This window comes from Doryrhamphus excisus, chromosome 4, assembly GCF_030265055.1.
Source record: "Doryrhamphus excisus isolate RoL2022-K1 chromosome 4, RoL_Dexc_1.0, whole genome shotgun sequence".
Lineage (NCBI taxonomy): Eukaryota > Metazoa > Chordata > Actinopteri > Syngnathiformes > Syngnathidae > Doryrhamphus > Doryrhamphus excisus.
In genome coordinates this window covers 2,867,666-2,890,357 of record NC_080469.1, presented here as the reverse complement: position 1 = coordinate 2,890,357, position 22,692 = coordinate 2,867,666, and the positions used below count along the sequence as shown (strand labels likewise).

The 22,692-nt window shown below is 41.8% G+C and overlaps 1 protein-coding gene across 1 annotated transcript in view; it reads left to right on the top strand.

Annotated features, from left to right (window-relative positions):
• Positions 1 to 22,692, top strand: part of LOC131127824 (sarcoplasmic/endoplasmic reticulum calcium ATPase 2-like) — a 28,384-nt gene that overhangs the window by 640 nt on the left and 5,052 nt on the right. The window contains exons 2-19 of the mRNA XM_058070093.1: positions 1,563 to 1,580; positions 1,654 to 1,736; positions 4,619 to 4,723; positions 5,681 to 5,819; positions 13,636 to 13,716; positions 15,234 to 15,319; positions 15,408 to 15,872; positions 17,335 to 17,423; positions 17,500 to 17,602; positions 20,026 to 20,157; positions 20,232 to 20,351; positions 20,424 to 20,642; positions 20,716 to 21,051; positions 21,123 to 21,343; positions 21,540 to 21,742; positions 21,825 to 21,910; positions 21,984 to 22,117; positions 22,184 to 22,301. Coding sequence (XP_057926076.1) covers positions 1,563 to 1,580; positions 1,654 to 1,736; positions 4,619 to 4,723; positions 5,681 to 5,819; positions 13,636 to 13,716; positions 15,234 to 15,319; positions 15,408 to 15,872; positions 17,335 to 17,423; positions 17,500 to 17,602; positions 20,026 to 20,157; positions 20,232 to 20,351; positions 20,424 to 20,642; positions 20,716 to 21,051; positions 21,123 to 21,343; positions 21,540 to 21,742; positions 21,825 to 21,910; positions 21,984 to 22,117; positions 22,184 to 22,301 — 2,738 coding nt within the window. The remainder of the gene's footprint in view (positions 1 to 1,562; positions 1,581 to 1,653; positions 1,737 to 4,618; positions 4,724 to 5,680; positions 5,820 to 13,635; positions 13,717 to 15,233; positions 15,320 to 15,407; positions 15,873 to 17,334; positions 17,424 to 17,499; positions 17,603 to 20,025; positions 20,158 to 20,231; positions 20,352 to 20,423; positions 20,643 to 20,715; positions 21,052 to 21,122; positions 21,344 to 21,539; positions 21,743 to 21,824; positions 21,911 to 21,983; positions 22,118 to 22,183; positions 22,302 to 22,692) is intronic.

The following is a 22,692-nucleotide window of genomic DNA, read 5'->3' as shown; positions in this document are numbered from 1 at the left end:
GCCTCTTGACATACTAGTTGTACATGGCTAGCATGACTGGACCGTGACTTTTTGTAAATATTTATGCTAGCATGGTCACAATTATGTTTTTTTTTTAAACCTAAATGAATAAAAACTACAGATAATGTGTCCCTTGTGAACACTTCATGTTACAGTGCAGCTCTTTAGTCGGTGGACAGTTGGGCTGTGAGGATACTGTTGTTAAGTGTTGTCATCGATATGATACAAAGTAAATACTGTACTTTTTACTTTTAATAATTACAAGTGTTTGAATGCGTTTGACTTAAAATTGTTGAATCGTAATAAAATAGGACGCATATTTCAGTACCCATATACAAAAGAGACTTATTTGGGAGCAATTTAACAGATTCAAACATATAAGACAGTATAACTATGTCAACAAAATTATGAATTGATTCTTTTTTTTTATTTCATAAAGCAAAATAAAGTCAGCAAATAAGTTAATAAAGACAGTATCGAAATAATTAAATAATTCCCAAATTTTTAAGTGCAATTAAATGAGCATAATCAAGTTAATGACTAAGCAAAAACTACTACAGGATGTCAATGTCAAGACCTCCTGTGTCCAATAACATAACAACACCAACACTGTAACCTTATAAATACACAACAAAAACAAAAATATTTGTGAACGTGACCAGTATCGAAAAATTTAAATAATTCCCTAAATTTTAAGTGCAATTATTTGAGCATAATCAAGTTAATGACTAAGCAAAAAAAAAACTACTATTGGATGTCAATGTCAAGACCTCCTGTGTTCAATAACACCAACACTGTAACCTTATAAATACACAACAAAAACAAAAATAGTTGTGAAAATGAACATAAACAAAAAATATTGATCTCAATCTGATAGTATCTATCTGATACCGATACCACCCTCGATATTGGTTGCTAGGGATTTGTCCACATGCATCCAACACTACACTGTCCCGTTCATAGAATATATGGGGGACTTCCTTTTACTAAACTCCAGTGCACGTGAGTCGGGATGGAGTACAAAACTCATGAACGACTCGTTCGTCTCTACTTCTTGGTATCCAATCACTAGGACCTTTTTTTATACTGGTTGAAGTGGATTTGGAATATTCCTGAAAACGAAACAGAGGCTGACATAAAAAACAATTACATTTAACACAAAGCCGAGTAAAATAATGACATAGCACAATTTGACCTACAGGAAGTACATTGCAGTAAAACGCTGAATAATAGATTATCTGTATGCGGCCCTCATTCGACACAGTTTGGACACCGGGGGTGTGAATGCAATTCCGTTAGAGTTAATTCAGAGGCTGCTGTTTGTTATGTAATTGTAACATGTCATTTGTGTAATTGTAAATAAGACCTAATTACACATGTAGTTCTTTGGCTTTTTGATAGTTACCTGTCATTATGTATTACTGTACTTTGACATAATGCACTCAACTTTTCTCCAATGACTTGGTTCATGCGTCTTAATAGTCAAGTCACTTCTGGCTAAAATGTCGTTTGTTGTTTTTTTTTTTTTTTTCCATCCCTGGCGTGCTTCCCTTGACAAACAGAGTTACCAGCAGAAGAAGGTAATGTCACTCGTACTTTGGATTATCACAGTCACTTTCCTTTGACTGACTTCACACACTCTGTTCTCCATAGGGAAATCTTTATGGGAACTTGTCCTTGAACAGTTTGAAGATTTACTTGTGCGAATTCTTCTGTTGGCTGCCTGTATTTCTTTTGTAAGTATGTCTTTTATTCTTTTTTAAAATGTATTATTTAGGGGTTTGAGTCGTTCCTGACCTTCTCATGTTTTCTTCCTTGCGCTTCCCTGCTGTTACTTGTTCTGGGGGGGGGGTTTAAGCGGATACAGGAGCCGTCACTGCATCGTGCAAATGGGCTCGCCTTAAGGTGCATTACTGAAAACGGTGTCCGTGTGTGAAGTGAAAATGTGAGACGGTATTAGCGTTGAGCCCCCGGTTGATGAATAACTGGGATATGGCGCGTGTGTGCAGTGCATGGCGCTGACTTGTGAACGTCTTCAGTTTGTGTAACACATCCGAAGGCACACGGGCATGTCAGGGAGTTAAGCACTTGAAGGTTTTTTCCATTCATCTGAGGAATGGTGACAACAGCAGCTCAGAGTCGAGCGTTGCTGCTACGCAACAGCCGGCAACTTTTACTGCTGGATATTGTAGACCAGGCGTGCCCATATATTTTCAATGAAACCGGCTTAGATACGTATGCTAACAAGTAAATAATTCTTGTTTATTGCAGTTAATTTGGTTCCAGACCCAACCGTGATAAGTGAATTTCTTGTTGAAATCCTGTTTACGACATTTTCAATATGTTTTAAACATTATTTAGAGTCCCCATTTATAGTCACCTTTGCATTTGTATAACCAATATAATAGAAATAATAAATGAGAAATGTGTGTTGCTGTAAAGAGGAGCTGGGTGGGGGGCAGAGAGGAAGAAGGGTTCAGAGTTGAGCTTTAGCTTGGCGTGGGTTACAGCCGCTACAGTAGAACCTGTTGGGGATCGTTGTGGGATTATTCAAACCTGCAATAAAAGCCTGTTGTTCCGGCGATCGAGTTTGGTGCTTGTGTGTCTCACCAAAAAAATACATAATACATTACTCATTCATTCATTCATTTTCTACTGCTTATCCTCTCAAGGGGGTGCTGGAGCCTATCCCAGCTGTCTTCGGGCGAGAGGCGGGGTACACCCTGGACTGGTCGCCAACCAATCACAGGGCACATATAGACAAACAACCATTCACACTCACATTCATACCTATGGACAATTTGGAGTCGCCAATTAACCTAGCATGTTTTTGGAATGTGGGAGAAAACCCACGCATGCACGGGGAGAACATGCAAACTCCACACAGAGATTGTGTGGAATTGGAATTGAACCCTCGTCTCCTAGCTGTGAGGTCTGCGCGCTAACCACTCGACCGCCGTGCCGCCCACAGTACATTACTGTATGTAGAATACGACGTATCATCACATGTTTGACCGTGTCTTCCGAATGCCTTATATTTGTATTTAATTTTGACACGAAACAACATCATTTATTGATAGTTATATTTTTGAAAAACTGTGAGAGTGAATATTGTGCAAGACTGAGTTTTGCACACAGCGACAATGTCTATTTTGGGCTAACTGAAAAAATACTACCACATGGCCAACGCCACTCCTCTTTGCTACTTTTTTAGCACGTTAGCACATGCATTTGTCGTGGTCACGTGTGCTCTATCCGAGTGCTGCTACATAGAAGTGCTGGAGCAGCGTCTGGAATGGACTGCGTGTATTGGAGTGTTTGTAAAGGAGATTTTAGATGCAGGCCGATATAGTCCGATACAACTTCATTCATTCTTTCATTTTCTACCGCTTTTGCTCACGAGGGTCGCGGGGGGTGCTGGAGCCTATCCCAACTGTCTTCGGGCGAGAGGCGGGGTACACCCTGGACTGGTCGCCAACCAATCACAGGGCACATATAGACAAACAACCATTCACACTCACATTCATACCTATGGACAATTTGGAGTCGCCAATTAACCTAGCATGTTTTTGGAATGTGGGAGCAAAACCGGAGTACCCGGAGAAAACCCATGCATGCACGGAGAGAACATGCAAACTCCACACAGAGATGGTCGAGGGTGGAATTGAACCCTGGTCTCCTAGCTGTGAGGTCTGCACGCTAACCACTAGACCGCCGTGCCGCCCCCAATACAACTTAAATGTGTAAATTCTCAATTAGGGCCAGGGTTGAACCATATCTAAAACTACATGTTACAAAAGATAGTAATCCAATTTAACCCCCCAAAATATCCAACTCTGTTGGTGAAACACATGTAAACAATGTTTGCGGGGTGGTAGTTTACACATGAATGGGTTTTCAAAAATATATTTTTTTATTGACAGTGTAAAAATAAAAAATGTAATGTATAAATATACAAAAAGTTTGTGTAGGTATGTGCAAGCGTGTTACAGGGATATTTTTTGTTACTTTCTCTTCTTGAGCAAAGTGCCTATTCTATTATATCACATACGGCTGAGTCGCATTTTACGCGTCGTGTTTCTTTATAAAATGATATTGCCAGCTGCTGGCCTTGCATGGATGGATATCAGTGACTTTGCAGATCCCTGCAAAACAGCAATGCATCTTCATGCTAAACAGAATTATGAGATGAAATGACTGTCATATGAAATGACCCTGATAATAGACTCGGACAAATGATGCTATTCATGCGTTGGTGTGTGCGTGCCGGTATGCAGCGTACAGTACAGCTGCCAGGTGATATGGGGGTGTCGGCAACTGCTGCCTGACAAGGGAGCAGCCCACCACTTCATGCCAAATTTGGGTGCTCACTGTTCAAACGTAACATTTTTCCTGTTTAGATGCCGTGGAAGCTTTGGGACAGTTTGCATGATGAAAACGAGCTGAATGATTTTTGCATGATATTATTTGTGTTCTATTATCGTAGCGACAACTCTGATTACAAAATGCTGCCGGCATTGGAACCAAAACTGTTCTAATCTGGTTGTCACTTGTTCAATTCAATTACTCCATTAGTATTTACAATAAGTTGTTTCATGTGCTTTTTTTTTTTTTTTAGGTCCTGGCATGGTTTGAGGAGGGAGAAGAAAGCATTACAGCCTTTGTGGAACCTTTTGTAATTTTACTCATTCTTATTGCCAACGCCATTGTTGGTGTGTGGCAGGTGAGACATCCCATACATGTACTTTTGCTGCATAATTACTAACAACACTGCTTCACTTCAATACTTCCAAATAGCCTACTTTAGCATACAAAGCTTAAAAAAAAAATAGCATTTTATTATAATCCCGTTGAACCACTCCCATATATTTTTTGGCACTTAAACTGCGATCATGTGCAGTCTTGAACAGGCCGCAGTCATCATGACTCATTTTTATTATGCATATTATGCAGGTGCGTGATCTTAAATGGGGTTTATCGCATGGATCATGGAAATGTAGACAATGCTCCACGTCATGTGTGTAAAGTTAAAGTTTTGTGGCTGCTGTGAATTGCTATATCTTTTTTGAAAAAATTTGTAATTTAAAAAAATGTATTAGCCTAATAATTTCTTACAACAGTGTTTAGCAAAATATTTACCATTATTCTGTGTGTTTCTCACAGCACCGCAACCCATGGATAACAATTTTTTTTTTTAAATCTTAAATAAATCTAAATTTGTGTAAATGTATTTGTGGCGGGCTGCCTTAAGGCATCTGGTCCCGTGCCTTATGCATAGTAAAAGTGAACTCTGTTCAGTTTGTTTCTTGTATTTTTATTTTTTAAAACACTAATTGAGTTTACCCTATACTGAGTTTAATCGGCATTTCTCTTCCAAAATGTGCATTACAGCCAGTGAATGTGTTTTTATGGCGTGCAAAAGAGGCATGTTAAGAAGCAGTTACAATGCCGTCGAATATAAGACGTCACGACAAGCTAAACACACAGTCCCGTTATAATGTGTTTATAATTGCGGGTGAACAGGTAGCGGTAAATCTTAAATCAATCAAAATTTGTGTAAATGCATTTGTGGCGGGCTGCCTAAGGGCATCCTGTCCCGTGTGAACTCTCCTGTTCAGTTTGTTTCTTTTTTCTATTTTTATTTTTTTTTTAAACACTAATTGAGTTTATCCTGACTTAGGAACGCAACGCTGAAGATGCCATTGAGGCGCTGAAGGAGTACGAGCCTGAGATGGGCAAAGTGTATCGGCAGGACAGAAAGACGGTCCAGCGGATCAAGGCCAGAGACATTGTTCCCGGAGACATTGTAGAAGTTGCCGGTAAGAAACCTTGCTCTCGGGAGTTCAAGCACAATGTGGCCGTAATGCTTGCATATTGGGTTCACATTGCGGATACTTCTTACAATAGCTAATTCTACATAAGTTGAACTATATGAAGTGGAACATCTGAATGTCACATGTGCAAGGGCGCCCATTTTGACCAGTCTTCACACATCAGGTTGACACTGCATGTTGATGCTGCGTCTTTACTAACAGTTGCAGCATATCATCTGTCATTCCGCTAATGTCCAGTCAATGTCCTGGCTTTGCCCCGCCCACAGTTTTTCCAAATGTTGAAAAAAAAAAAAAAAAAAAAGGGCGGCGTATCTGCGGGACGCTGGAGCCTTGAGAGCATATAGTATTATCTCTGAACACCGTTTAACCTGTAGCCTCTGAAGTGATGCACAATCTCTCTGTGTGATGCGCTGGCTTTTATTTATAGCCGTCATAGGTGGTTTGGTTGATGGAATGCTATATTTATAGCGGGCAGCGGCTGGAGCAATGCTGACAGGTGTCTTGTTCCCAACTATGTACTATGTGCACCCTGTCCATTGTACAGTAGTACCCATGTTTTTGTACATGACAATTGAATTTAGCTGACTGTCGGTGCAGCTTAATTGATCTTTGCATTGCAGGTGGCAACAGACAAAGTTTTGAGACTAATGCATTTTTTTTTTTCGTCAACACAAGTGCTGGCTTTGCTGTTAGCAGCTTGAAGCACAGTTGTAAAAAAAAATAAAATAAAATATAAAAAAATCAGTGGAGCTGCAGCTAATCCAGAGTTCAGACGACTTTCAAAAATCCTTGGCAGTTGTCATATTCATGAATAATATTTGCCTCAGCTGCTGAGCCGTCTGATGCTCAGTCAGCTCACCGTTGAGCCGAGGGAGAGTCACAGACAAGAAGAGAAGGTGCATTAGAAATTTTATATTGGCATTCGACCCGATACTGTAGATTTTGATATTAAGCTGATACCAAGTAAATACAGTGCAAGTATTGCAGATACCAAGATCATTCATTCATTCATTTTCTACCGCTTTTTCCCTCACGAGGGTCGCGGCGGGGGGGTGCTGGAGCCTATCCCAGCTGTCTTTGGGCGGGAGGCGGGGTACACCCTGGACTGACTGGTCGCCAGCCAATCACAGTGCACATATAGACAAACAACCATTCACACTCACATTCATACCTATGGACAATTTGGAGTCGCTAATTAACCTAGCATGTTTTTGGAATGTGGGAGGAAACCCACGCATGCACGGGGAGAACATGCAAACTCCACACAGAGATGGCCGAGGGTGGAATCGAACCCTGGTCTCCTAGCTGTGCGGTCTGTGCGCTAACCACTTGTCCACCGTGCCGCCTATACCAAGATCACTTTTTCAATAATCACAGCAAACGAAACAAATTATATTGTTATTGCCAACAATATGTAAATACAGCAATACTGTATAGGCAGCTATATGAACAAAATAACAACATATAGTATATAACAAAATAGTGTTTTATAAACATAGAGGAGAACTGAATAATATCGACAGCAGCACGCTAGTATGATCCAATACCTGGCAGCTGGTTTAATAAGACATTTACAGATCTGTCTTTTCTCGACGCAGCAGATCTCTGCAGGGTTGTTCTGAACTGGCCGTGAAGTTAGCCTGGAAGATGCTACGGCTCAGTGTGAAGGGTAGCAAGCAGGGAGGCTCTGCTCCCATTGTGTCCAAAAGAGATGACCTTATAGGGAAGCACTATGTGGAGAAGCGAACCTACCCCCACCGTGCTCCATGCACAGTAGTGACCCTTCCCATCAGCGCCCGCACCCTCTACTGGGATTCCAGACACCACGGATAGTATGGCATTCGGTGCGGTCTGCCAAATGTCCAGTGTCACCGAGGGGACTGTCCTTTGGCGAATGTTCACAACTGTGATAAACGGTCCTCATCTTGCTGACCCCGGGGGGAGTGTTGGCGTTAGACGCCCAAACTTAATATGCAGCTAGGTGCTTTACAAAGGTGGCGCACACAATCTCCGAAATGGACATCCACTAATGGGTCTAAGCTGTGATACTAACTCAGCAGCAATCCTTTAGCACTTCTTTTCCTGTGGTCACTATCTGATAGTAGGGTAGCTTTTTGATACGTTTCACTTTACTCAAACGTTTAATGATTCATTTTAGCACATCTTCAAATTTTTACCTAAATCAGATTATGCCTGGTTTACATTACACTAATTAATTTTGCGTCTGTGTGCCAAGCACCCTGTTAATTTTGACCAAAGCTTCTTTGTTTTTGGTTTTTGTTCCCATGGCGGTGTTGAACCACAACGCGGTTACATGCTATGTGCATGCAGAACCGGCTCCCGCTTAAGAGCACAGCAGAGATCTCAAATAGATTGTTGCTGTGACATCAGCGGTCCGCACGAGACAGGAAATTCACTTAGTTATTTTAGTAGGATTGGAAAACTTGAAAAAAAAAAAGTAAATTATATTTATTTGGGCAAATACACGAAACACCACAGTGCATCTCCCACACCAATCAAAATATAACTTTCCATTATTTACATCTGTATTCAACTATCTGATAACAAGCCCAAAAGGAGTAGGCTGAAGCAAAAGCTTATAAATGCCTACCCCTTTTTGCAAGATATAATCATGTTCATGCCACAGTCTTGTTTTCCCCTGTTATTATTATCATTGTAATATTATTATTATTATTATTGTTATTATCATTATTGTTATACTCTATCATTATTACCATCATTAATATTACCATATCCATCATTATAGTGAACTATTTTTGGATTTGTAAAAATTATTTATTTATTATTAAATTATTAATGATTTTATTATTATTATTATTATTATTGATATTTTAATTTTTTTAATTTTTAATTTTTTAATTTTTAATTTTTTTAATTTTACAGACGTCGCGATACGATACAATTTCCGATAGATGGCTCATGATAATGATAATATCTCGATACCATGATAGGGTGAAACAAAACCCCCAAAAATGTATTTCATAGTTTTATATTTTGCAGCTTTCTGCCGAGATAGGTTCCATCTTACCCAAATGATATAGAAAAAGGGTGGCTATATGGCAGCATATTTTAACCAGAATACAACCAGTAATGGTGCAAAAACAATGAGCCTGTTTTAGTGCAACATAACAAACAATGACACTTTTTTTTTAAACAGGTTGAGCAGCAGGACAAAAAATGACGACGTAAACTAAACGCATGTCGCTTGATTGAACAACACAACATTTAGTATTTGAATTGAAAAAATAAGCATTTGTCTTACATAAACTTAAAGTATTTTGTGGCATTACAGTATATCTGGTTATTCTAATGGAGGCACGGCAGGGTTTCCCCCCTACATGCATTTATTTGTGGCGGCCTGCCACAGTAGATTTGGACCGCCACAAATAGACTCGCCGCTACTTTGTATTTATTTATTTCTCAAGATTTGCTGCTACCAGATCGCCCTCGTAACACATAATTGGACTCTGTATGAGCTCCTCTTGTCATTTACACTCCATACATTTGGTGACTCCGTAACGCTGCTTCTTAACACACCTCATCACATGAAACACATTCATTGGCTATCATGCACGTTGTGGCCAATCAGAAGCCTGGACAAATTCCACCACAAGCCTCCATTCATTCATTTTCTACCGTTTTTTCCTCACGAGGGTCGCGAGGGGTGCTGGAGCCTATCCCGGCTGTCTTCGGGCGAGAGGCGGGGTACACCCTGGACTGATGGGCAGCCAATCACAGGGCACATATAGACAAACAACCATTCACACTCACATTCATACCTATGGACAATTTGGAGTCGCTAATTAACCTAGCATGTTTTTGGAATGTGGGAGGAAACCGGAGTACCCGGAGAAAACCCACGCATGCACGGGGAGAACATGCAAACTCCAATTATAAACATGCCGATTATTATTAATATTAATTCATTCATTTTCAGTGTGAAAATGAATATCAATAATTATTATTAATAATTAATATTCGTTATTAATAGTATTAATTAATTAATTATTCATAATATAATGTAATATAAACAATATGTTATTATTATTATATGTAATATATAATATACAATATATTAATATCAATATATTATATTATAATATATTAATATTATATTATATTAATATATTAATATAAAATTGTTTAAAGTGATTGTTTTTAAAAATAATATATTAAAAAATAAAAATAATATACTAAATTAAAAATATTAATATTAATATTACCAATATATGATATTATTAATATATATAGCATGTTTTTGGAATGTGGGAGGAAACCGGAGTACCCGGAGAAAACCCACGCATGCACGGGGAGAACATGCAAACTCCACACAGAGATGGAATTGAACCCTGGTCTCCTAGCTCCACGAGCCTCCAATTTTCCTTAAATATTTTTTTTCTGCTTTTTTTGCAAGTATGAATGTGAAATTGGTCTTAAGTTGTATTTGTTATTGTCTTAAGTGGTAAGTTTTGACTTTTTGAAATATGCAGAGACCCTGTGCATTATCTTTTAAAAACACTTGCATGGAACCCAGGAAACATTGTGAATGGGTTTTTTTTATTATTATTATTTTTAAATAGCTTGTGTACATTTCACGCACACACATGCATCTTCCACTGCATGAAATGAAACCAACACATTTAAGTCGATAAGTTCATGTTCTGTGGCTAAATAATGTGAGTTACTGTCACATATTTCTTATGACACATAAGTATTTGTGCGGCCGTAGCCTCAAAACACTTGTGTGTGTCATGTGTCATGACGGTGATGCAGTGATGATGTCATTTGCTCTATCCCAAAACCACAGATACATTGCAGTGGGAAAAACACTGCAGGGTCCTCCTCCTTTGCAAATTGCTCAGCTCAGCCTGAAGCGAAATGTTCAAGTCCAATGAATTTTGTTACCTGAATTTATACTAAGGAAATTAATGAAACATCGGTTTATCGGAAACTGTCTGGCTGATTTCGTTTTTTTTGTTGCTTTTATAGTTCATTATGTGGAGTAGACCTCCACTCTTGTGCTCTTCCTGCATCCATCCATGCATGTATGTGTCTGTGATTTGCACGTACCGAAAAGCAAAACTAAACAAACCGCAGACAGCTAAGCTAAGTCAATTTTCATCTCGACAAAGACTTTTCAACGAGGTGGCTGCTAATGAAGGCTGCTTTGGAAGAGATGTCACGTCGACTCTTCCGTAATGATCCTCTTGACTTGACGGCACATCACCTCTTTTGTCCTGCTGCCATCAACACATGGACGCTGAGGAAGTCTGGCCGGCTTTTTAAACCACATGCGGTACCCGAACACACGGCGGGGGCAGGTGCCAGTCAAAGCTGCCAGCTTACGTCGTTGTCGTCGTCGTCGTCGTCGTCACGGCCTTCGCTTGCTGTTGAAAGGTCTATTTTAAATGGCACCTACGTGAGTCATATTGTGGCGAAATGCATCACCGAGCCTGAACTCTGGTGGACTCGATCACCTGTTGGCAAACACAAAGGTGAAAAAAAGTGCGGCTGGCTGATGAGAATGTTTGGACGCCTCCCAAGCAGGATGTTGACACAAAAAGACAGCTGATATGTGCGTGCCTGCAGTGTAACAACGGCTCTTGGACGGTGCTGTCACTGTTCCAAAATGTACTCAAAACTTAAAACAGGAAGTGTTACCTCACCATCAAAGGACAAAATGCTTGGAATGGAACATACGGGAGCATAAATTCAATGTTTAAATGTAATGATGTAGCTAATTCTTTGCAGGATATCCATTCCAAAGTGGAGTCTTTGTAGCTTGACCCATCTATGAGCAAGGATTAGCGACCTTCTCAGAAATAAAGCTTTGGATGCTACCGTGTCCGTGGTTCTGAGAAACACCCTACGTCTAGATTGGATGATGGCTGCTGACAGATCCGACTTTTTGGCACCGCTTTTCAGGAATGCTTAGCGAGTGGACGATCATCTCTTCCACACGGAAACTTAAAGGACTGATCCCATGCGTAACCGTGAAAACCGACACCGGTCTGTTAGCGGAATGTATTCTGATGTTTTGTATGCTAAGTATCTAGTAGAGGGGCTTGTCGTTTTGGTCTTCCTGTGTTGTCACAGTGATGCGGAGACAGCTGCTTTCATGCAGCCACATTTAAACCTGATAAGAGCATTGGGGAAGATATTGGAATACTTTTGCCATTTTTGGCTTTGTCCGTTGTAGGTCCTGATGCTATTTTCCTTTCTCTAAAGGGCACATGCGTTTTATATTACAATATGTATATATATATATACAGGGCTCGATAATAACGATGTACCGATGGCCCGGTGCAAGTTAAAACAAAATTGGGGCAAGTAAATCCAATCAGTGATATTCCCGTCGGGCAAGTTCACTTTAGCATGCCATACTGCAAAGAGTTTTTTTTTTAAAAAGCGGTTCTTGTTGGGTGTTGGTAAAACACAGACTGCGTAATTCAGGTGGTAATTTGCAAACCAATCCTTGCAAATCTTGAAATGGACCAATCAGAATCGTTTATTTAGACCGCGGTCCGCGTTTTTACCCACACCCGTTCTTGTTCGCGATCAACCAATCAGCGATGGTTTGACTAGGAAAACATCTACCATGGCGTCCCTGCCAACATGGTCTAATTCTTCAACAACTTCTGAAGGAAAACAGCAAAAAGTGATGAAGCAGTGCCTCCTAAACAAGTATTTTATTAGCGGCAGCAAATCAAATGATGGCCCAGGTGAGTGAATCACATTGCTGTGACAATTTGAAGTGGTCACAATGAAACACCACCCATTAGATCCAATACCAAGTGCTGATTTTTTGCACAAGCTACAAAATCTAGCGGTTCCATTTCTCTGTGTATTTTTCTCACCTTTGCTTCACAAATTATTTAGTTTGACCATTGAGCATTTTTTTCTGTATTAAAAACACTTTACTAGTACACAAATGTCTATTCAATATTATGTTTCATTGTGGTGCACAACTTATAAATATCACTGCTTACTACTACTAATATTTGTGTAAGGTAGTATGGCGTGCCATGTTAACATACATCACAATTTTTCCACACATTCCTCCAAATTAAATGCGTCAGTACTATTATCTGATGAATTATCTATGATGATCTATGTAGGAAAACAACCACAAGAAATGATAATCATGTCATCTTTATTTGAGATTCTCATGTGATGCCACAAAAATTAGATATCATACTGGCAGTCATTCATTTTACATGTTCGGGCAAGTAGTTCTCACCTTAAGGATTCCCCATAGGCAAGTAATTTTTGTTTTTAATGTAGCGCCCTGATATATATATATATATAGTTTCCCTTTGCGATGGTCTTGTACTGTATTGATGTATATGTGTTTTTTTTCAGCATTTTCTGCAGATTTGTGTCCTCCAATGAACTCAAGGACCAATTTTATGTACGTTGTGTACGCTTATGGCTTGAGCAGTTTCCCCCAGTTTTGCGTTATGGTAGCATCAGGAAGCTGAATTGGGTCACCGCAATTTCAACGTACCTAAATTGGTCTTTTCCTTTGAGACGAGCCATTTATGGCTTATACGTCTTCCTTTTCCTCCTCATTTTTCTAATCTGTCTTTTATCCCGCGGTGATGTCCGCACTGTCCCGCGACCTTGCGACAACCCCCCTTTCCTCGTCCTGCTTCCTCTGTTTTAGATCACACCACCACATACGCTCATTAAATGATATTTGTTCGGTATTTATTTATAGAGTGACGTTGTGTGCACACAGTCGGTGGTTTTATGAGCTTGATGTTTTGTTTGGTTACAGTCGGAGATAAAGTGCCTGCCGATATCCGTATCTGTTCAATCAAGTCAACAACCTTAAGAGTGGACCAGTCCATTCTGACCGGTAAGTTGAACCAGATATCTGTCGATATCTCTTCCTTTGAGTCTGCTGAGTTTCAACCTAAGCTTTGTTTGTCTATGTGGTTTGTGCATTCAAAATAAAAAAAAAAAAAAAAAAAAAATGGAAAATGTTTTTCAAGTCAGTTTGCACGGTTAGTTTAGGTGAATGCAGAGTACATTCCATCGCATGTAGCTTTTTCAGTGGAAAAATAAGAGCATTATCGTCCAAAAAAAGCTCTGATAAAACATTCCACTGTCCTCAAATATCTTAATTTTTATTTTTCTACACGAAATAAGATGAAAAATAAACAAGAATAAAGAAAATCAATCAATCAGTAATAAATAAATATAATAATAATAATGAATAAAAAAATATTTTTTTCAGATTAAAATGAACAAAGCATTATTAGACCCCTGTAGACACGACAAAACACGACTTTAGTCACATTTATACTCTTTTTATTTACAACATATTGCGCAACTGCAGGGTCTTGAGACACATGCTAACTCGCAAACTAGAGAGCTAGCGACCTAAACGGTAGCCTTCGAGTTATTTCCTTTAAACTTAAATAGCCAAAAACTTACCACTTCCACACGGATAGGGAGGATTACTATTAACAGTTATTTAACCTTTAACATGAACATTAATCAAACGTAATAATTTTCTTCTGGGTACATGATACCATACAGCATCCATATCAAACTTGCGCGGGCCGCACTAACATTAAACTTTCATATCAAGGTGGGGGCCTGAAACTAGTGTCCTGCGGGCCACATTTGGCCCGCGGGCCGCGTGTTTGAGACCCCTGATTTACAATGTCTCTCTTAGCCGAAACACCTCATGTTGAGAGGGACATTATTGTTTGACGTTTGTGCCGTGATCATACATTCAAAAAGCACATTGATAACGTAATACTTCCTGTGCCTTAAAACATTACTCAAACTTCTTTCCTATTGATCGCATTGATGTGACATACTAGACCAGGAGCTACATTCCATCACATGTAGCTTTTTCAGTGGAAAAATAAGAGCATTATCGTCCATGTTATCATTAACTCATTCAGTCCCAGCCATTTTTCAAAACACGACCCCTTAATTTACCAACCATTTTTAGACGATTGTGAATGATTTTCTTAAGGGTACACAGAATAATGTGTTCTATGGCTATATAAACATGGGCCCTACCAAAAAGAAAGATTAGACCCTCATCGTTCATAAGAAAAAAAGTTTGTTTTTACCTTTTTTACCTCTTTCAAAACATAACACCACTCACTATTTACAGTTGACACATTTGGAATATACTGTGTGTGTGCATTAAAAAAAAATATGCTTGGTGGTTTTCACTTCCTCCTTGCTGTTGAGGGTACTTTTTGCATGCAAATGATCGATGCCATGTACTTGTGGTTGTTTTTATGGCTTAAAACTGCTATATGAATTCGTATCAGGTGACCACTCTATATAAATCTGAGATTGTCATCCTGTCTGCTGTCTGAACGAGGTACCCTGTGTTTGTCTATTCAGGGGAGTCCGTCTCCGTCATCAAACACACGGACCCTGTGCCCGACCCTCGTGCTGTCAATCAGGACAAGAAGAACATGCTCTTCTCTGTAAATATAGTTCCCGCTGATTCATATTGGCTTGTTTTATCATTTTTATCAGGCAACATCCTGAGGAAGAAATGACTTGTTATTTCAGGGTACCAACATTGCCGCCGGGAAGGCCGTGGGTGTCGTAGTGGCCACGGGCGTTAACACGGAAATCGGTAAGATCCGTGACGAGATGGCGGCCACCGAGCAGGAGAAGACGCCCCTGCAACAGAAGTTGGATGAGTTTGGCGAGCAGCTGTCCAAAGTCATTTCCCTCATCTGCATCGCGGTGTGGATCATCAACATCGGCCATTTCAACGACCCCGTGCATGGAGGCTCCTGGATCCGTGGAGCTGTCTACTATTTCAAGATTGCCGTGGCGCTGGCCGTGGCTGCCATCCCTGAAGGTCTTCCTGCTGTCATCACCACCTGTTTGGCTCTGGGCACCCGGCGCATGGCCAAGAAGAATGCCATTGTCCGGAGTCTGCCCTCTGTGGAAACACTGGGCTGCACATCTGTCATTTGTTCTGACAAGACGGGAACGCTGACCACCAATCAGATGTCAGTCTGCAGAGTGAGTTTCACGCAATACTCGCGACTGAGATGTTTGTGAGCCAAAGTTGACGTCCTCGTGGTTGTCCTGTTGTTTGGATAGGGTACCATATGCTTAGGCGGCGTACAGTGTTGGTTTGCTAAAGTTCACACTGTGTGCAAATACCGTTTTCGGGTTGATGTGCAGGCGCTTGTCTTAACTACATTATGCAGTTGGATTACTTGTTCCTGTTTTATACCTGACCTTGCATCACCATCGTGAAAAGTAATTTACTTGGGGGGGGCCACTGGAGCTAGGGTCTGCATCAGGTTTTCCAAAAAAAAAACCAAAAAACGCATTTATTAAAAACAAAAAAATTAAAAAAAACTTCGCTTTGGTTCCAATTTTCTACAATAAAAGCTCTGATAAAACATTCCACTGTCCTCAAATATCTTACTTTTTATTTTTCTACACAAAATAAGATGAAAAATAAATAAACAAATCAAGAATAAAGAAAATCAATCAATCAGTAATAAATAAATAAATATAATAATAATAAAAACTTAAGAAACCACATATAGTTGGTGGGTAGACAAATTATTTTTTTTCAGATTAAAATGAACAAAGCATTATTAGAGCCCTGTAGACATGACAAAACACGACTATAGTCACATTTATACTCTTTTTATTTACAACATATTGCGCAACTGCAGGGTCTTGAGACACATGCTAACTTGCAAACTAGAGAGCTAGCGACCTAAAACGGTAGCCTTCAAGTTATTTCCTTTAAACTTAAATAGCCAAAAACTTACCACTTCCACACGGATAGGGAGGATAACTATTAACAGTTATTTAACCTTTAACATGAACATTAATCAAACGTAATATTTTTTTTTTCTGGGTACATGATACCATACAGCATCCATATCAAACTTGACGCGGGCCGCACTAACATTAAACTTTCATATCAAGGCGGGGGCCTCAAACTAGTGTCCTGCGGGCCACATTTGGCCCGCGGGCCGGGTGTTTGAGACCCTTGATTTACATTGTCTCTCTCTCAGCCGAAACACCTCATGTTGAGAGGCACATTATTGTTTGATGTTCGTGCCGTGATCATACATTCAAAAAGCACATTGATAACATTTTACATTTTTATTTTTCAGTTGCCACAGTAGTTTTTTAAAACAGCCTCAGTGTTTTACGATTGTTAGTTGTTATTCTGATCAATTTATTGTCATCCCCTCATGTTTGTATAATGGAGGATAAACAACTTCCTGTGTGTGTGTGTGTGGCCAAGCCTGGCACCGTCATTTCTCACTTTTAGAGCCGAACATCGCCCCTTCCATGGGGGACCCTGGTACGGGTCTGGTGGGTGTTTACACATGGAGTGAAACTAAACACTCCTCTCTCACATCAGGCAGAAGAGAGCTCTGCTTCTCAGGGCCCCGCTTTGGGACTTCAGTGGCTTCTGCTGCCACCTGCTGATAGTGTTTTTCCTCCTCAGATGTTCATTGTCAACAAAGCTGAAGGTGACAACTTCTCGCTGTCGGAGTTTAACATCACAGGTTCAACCTACGCACCCGAGGGAGATGTGTGAGTATTATTAAGCTAACAAATTGTACACATGGATCATTTCGGGGGGACTTGAAATACTGCACATTTCCTGTAGATACCAGGATGGTAAACCTGTGAGATCCTCCCAGTATGATGCCCTGGTTGAGCTGGCCACCATCTGCGCCCTGTGTAATGACTCCTCGCTGGATTTCAATGAGGTTTGTACTGTATCCAACACACCTTTTTTTTTTTTTTTAGATTTATATATATATATATATATATATCAATTACGTAATATTTGTTAACAATCTTCTCATGGCTCCCTGAAGGCTTTCGTTTGAGCTTCCTTTAAACAGGAAGTGGCTTCTCAGCAAGTGAGCTTTCATTAACGGGATAGAAATGTTACTGTTAAATAGGGATCGACCGATATGGTTTTTTTGGGGGCCGATTTTTTTCCATCACCCGTAGCCAATGGCCGATTTTGCTTGGGCCGATATTGCTTTTAATCCCTCAATTTACATAAAGAAATGACCATGATAACAAATATTTATTGAAACACTGAACACAGTAGGATTCAGCTTTCTTAAACACACATTTAAACGGTATTATCAACTTTTAAAAGGAATAAATATTGCACAACACAAAGCTGCCCCGGCGGATGCCTGACTGTAACTCATGCGGTGGAAAAAAAAAACATCGGCGAACCCAACGCGCGGATCGGCCGATACCGATACAAAGAAAAAACGCAAATATCGCCCCGATATATCGCCCGATCCTTACTATTAAACGTGAGCTACAGAAGATTATTGGCATTAGAAAAATAATTTATTGCGGAGTGACAACGGCTAGGACAAATCAATAAGATGCTGCAACAATTAATTGACGACTCAACGATTAACTAATTCATTCCCAGCCATTTTTCAAAAGCCGTCCCTCTCGGTATCGGCCATTTTTGCTGATTCTGACTAGGCTATATAGACTTTTATTTTTATATTTTTCTAGATTTTTCCGTTCTCTAACAGTAGAAAATATGTAAGTTTCAACAAAATATCAGTTCTCAACAAAAAAAAGGCTTTTTGTGAAAAGATATATTTGACACAAAATGTGTTGACTGTGGTGCCTTTTCACTTCCTGATTGCCCTGCAGCCTATTTCATGGAAGAGATGCTTAAAAAATGCACTTCTGCCCCCTTGTGGTCGCTTTTTCAAGGTGCATCAAACACGCTCTCTTTTATTGTACGATTGCGTCATCACCTCAGTGTGCCTCTCACACAAACATTCATTCATTCATTTTCTACCGCTTATCCTCACGAGGGTTGCGGGGTGGTGCTGGAGCCTATCCCAGCTGTTTTCGGGGCGAGAGGCTGGGTTACACCCTGGACTGGTGTCCAGCCAATCACAGGGCACATATAGACAAACAACCATTCACACTCACATTCATACCTATGGACAATTTGGAGTCGCTAATTGACCTAGCATGTTTTTGGAATGTGGGAGGAAACCGGAGTACCCGGAGAAAACCCACGCATGCACCGGGAGAACATGCAAACTCCACACAGAGATGGCCGAGGGTGGGGAAAGAAAATAAGAAGCCAAAAAGTTACCACTTCCACACAACATAGGAGGAGAACTCATTCATTCATTCATTTTCTACCGTTTATCCTCACGAGGGTTGTGCTGTTGGTGCTGGAGCCTATCCCAGCCGTCTTCGGGCGAGAGGCGGGGTACACCCTGGACTGGTGGCCAACCAATCACAGGGCACATATAGACAAACAACCATTCACACTCACATTCATACCTATGGACAATTTGGAGTGGCCAATTAACCTAGCATGTTTTTGGAATGTGGGAGTAAACCGGAGTACCCGGAGAAAACCCACGCATGCACGGGGAGAACATGCAAACTCCACACAGAGATGGCCGAGGGTGGGGAAAGAAAATAAGAAGCCAAAAAGTTACCACTTCCACACAACATAGGAGGAGAACTCATTCGTTCATTCATTTTCTACCGTTTATCCTCACGAGGGTCGCGGGGGTTGCCGGAGCCTATCCCAGCTGTCTTCACATTCATACCTACGGACAATTTGGAGTCGCTAATTAACCTAGCATGTTTTTGGAATGTGGGAGGAAACCGGAGTACCCGGAGAAAACCCACGCATGCACGGGGAGAACATGCAAACTCCACACAGAGATGGCCGAGGGTGGGGAAAGAAAATAAGAAGCCAAAAAGTTACCACTTCCACACAACATAGGAGGAGAACTCATGCGTTCATTCATTTTCTACCGCTTATCCTCACGAGGGTCGCGGGGGTTGCCGGAGCCTATCCCAGCTGTCTTCACATTCATACCTACGGACAATTTGGAGTCGCTAATTAACCTAGCATGTTTTTGGAATGTGGGAGAAAACCGGAGTACCCGGAGAAAACCCACGCATGCACTTGTTGGCCGAGAGTGGAATTGAACCCTGGTCTCCTAGCTATGAGGTCTGCACACTAACCACTTGACCACTGTGCAGCCCTCTCAGACATAAAGACATAAATACATCTTTGGGAGTGAGAAGTCGCGTTGGAAAAAAACTTGAAAAAAATGGTGTTTGTAGTTTTTTAAGTACATGAATTCATATAAAATGTTTATTGTCTTAGGTCAAAGGAGTGTACGAAAAGGTCGGCGAGGCGACAGAGACGGCGCTGACCTGCCTGGTGGAGAAAATGAACGTCTTTGACACCGAAGTCCATAACCTGTCAAAGATCGACAGAGCCAACGCCTGCAACTCTGTGAGCGACGCCGCCTTCCTCCGCTCGACCCGCCGCCGTCTCTCTACTAATTACTCCTCTTCTTTTGTGCTCAGGTCATCAAACAGCTCATGAAGAAGGAGTGTACTCTGGAGTTCTCTCGGGACAGGAAGTCCATGTCTGTGTACTGCACCCCCAATAAGTCCCGTTCATCCTTGGGGAAAATGTTTGTGAAGGTATGTTTATGATGTAGCACAGAAACCGCTATCTAGTCTTCTGTGCAACATTTAACCTCTGCACTACCACAGGGGGCGCCAGAGGGCGTTATTGAGCGATGCAGTCATGTCAGAGTGGGTAACAGCAAAGTGCCCCTCAGCAAAGGCATCAAGGAAAAGATCCTGTCTGTAATCCGTGAGTACGGTACCGGCCGTGATACGTTGAGGTGCCTGGCTCTGGCCACACGGGACAGCCCGCCAAAGATGGAGGACATGATACTCTCCGACACCGCCAAATTCTCCGAGTATGAGGTAATTACCGAATAACCGGTAAAGTGTGTTTGGCTGCACAGTAGTAACATTCCCCCCCCCCCCTTGCGTGTAGTCCGACCTGACCTTCGTAGGCTGCGTCGGCATGCTGGACCCTCCCAGACAGGAGGTGGCGGCGTCCATCAAGCTCTGCCGCCAGGCCGGCATCCGTGTCATCATGATCACAGGCGACAACAAGGGCACGGCCGTGGCTATCTGCCGCCGCATCGGCATCTTCACCGAAGACGACGACGTCGAGCACATGGCCTTCACCGGACGAGAGTTTGACGAGCTGGCGCCCAACGCCCAGCGTGAGGCCGTGACTCATGCGCGCTGCTTCGCACGCGTGGAGCCTTCGCACAAGTCCAAGATCGTGGAGTTCCTCCAAGGATTTGATGAGATCACCGCGATGGTACAACATCTCCAAGATGAACCCCAACTTTGATCATCTTGGCAAAACAATTTGATAATGTGCGTCCGCAGACGGGAGACGGCGTGAACGATGCCCCCGCCCTGAAGAAGGCAGAGATCGGCATCGCCATGGGCTCCGGCACTGCTGTGGCCAAGTCCGCCTCCGAGATGGTCCTCGCCGACGACAACTTCTCTTCCATTGTGGCTGCCGTCGAGGAAGGCCGTGCTATTTACAACAACATGAAGCAGTTCATCAGATACCTCATCTCCTCAAATGTTGGGGAAGTGGTCTGGTGAGTTCAGGGGTGATCATTGTTTTTTTTAAGAAATATCCGCATTCAGCATACAGCATGATTAGCCACGAGTTTTTCTCTTTCGGATTGGCACTTTTCTTTGGGAATGAGGTGTATACAAAGGTTATATTCTGGAATGGAATTGGACTATTTGGGTCCATGTAAACGTGGCTAATGATATCATTTCTGCTGGTAGTATCTTCCTGACTGCAGCGCTGGGCTTCCCTGAGGCGCTGATCCCAGTTCAGCTGCTGTGGGTTAACCTGGTTACCGACGGCCTCCCTGCGACCGCGCTGGGTTTCAACCCGCCAGACCTGGACATCATGGAGAAGCCCCCCCGTAACGCTAAGGAGCCTCTCATTTCTGGGTGGCTCTTCTTCCGATACTTGGCCATCGGCGGTGAGTGTCGAGTCTTTTTCCTTTGATGGGAGATCGTGTCCAAGTGGCTTGAGGTCACGGGTGCCCGTGTCTTCGTTGCCAGGGTACGTGGGGGCTGCGACAGTGGGGGCTGCAGCCTGGTGGTTTACGCTATCGGACGATGGACCCCAGATCACATTGTACCAGCTGGTAAGTGACGCAACCTCCATGTGACCTTCCGGAGTTGCATCATTTTTCTTTTTTTTTTTTTTTTCTTCTGCAGAGCCACTTCCTCCAGTGTTCCCCGGACAACCCGGACTTTGACAACCTGGACTGCGAGGTGTTTGAGTCCCCCTACCCCATGACCATGGCGCTGTCCGTGCTCGTCACCATCGAAATGTGCAACGCTCTGAACAGGTAGAAAAAATTTCAGTTAAAAGCCACATTTACTTTGACCTCTGACCTTTTCTCCTCCCTTCAAAGCCTGTCGGAGAACCAGTCCCTGCTGAGGATGCCCCCCTGGGAGAACGTTTGGCTGCTGGGTGCCATCTGCCTCTCCATGTCGCTTCACTTCCTCATCCTCTACGTGGAACCTCTGCCTGTAAGTCTCATGCGTGCGTTTCTTCGGGCAAATATTATGTCAATAGTATACATCAGGGGTCTCAAACACGCGACACTACTTTGAGGCCCCCCGCCTTGATATGAAAGTTTAATGTTAGTGCGGCCCCGCGCAAGTTTGACATGGATGCTGTATGGTATCATGTACCCAGAAAAAATTATTACGTTTGATTAATGTTCATGTTAAAGGTTAAATAACTGTTAATAGTTATCCTCCCTATGCGTGTGGAAGTGGTAAGTTTTTGGCTATTTAAGTTTAAAGGAAATAACTTGAAGGCTACCGTTTAGGTCGCTAGCTCTCTAGTTTGCGAGTTAGCATTTGTCTCAAGACCCTGCAGTTGCGCAATATGTTGTAAATAACAAGGACACTAGTT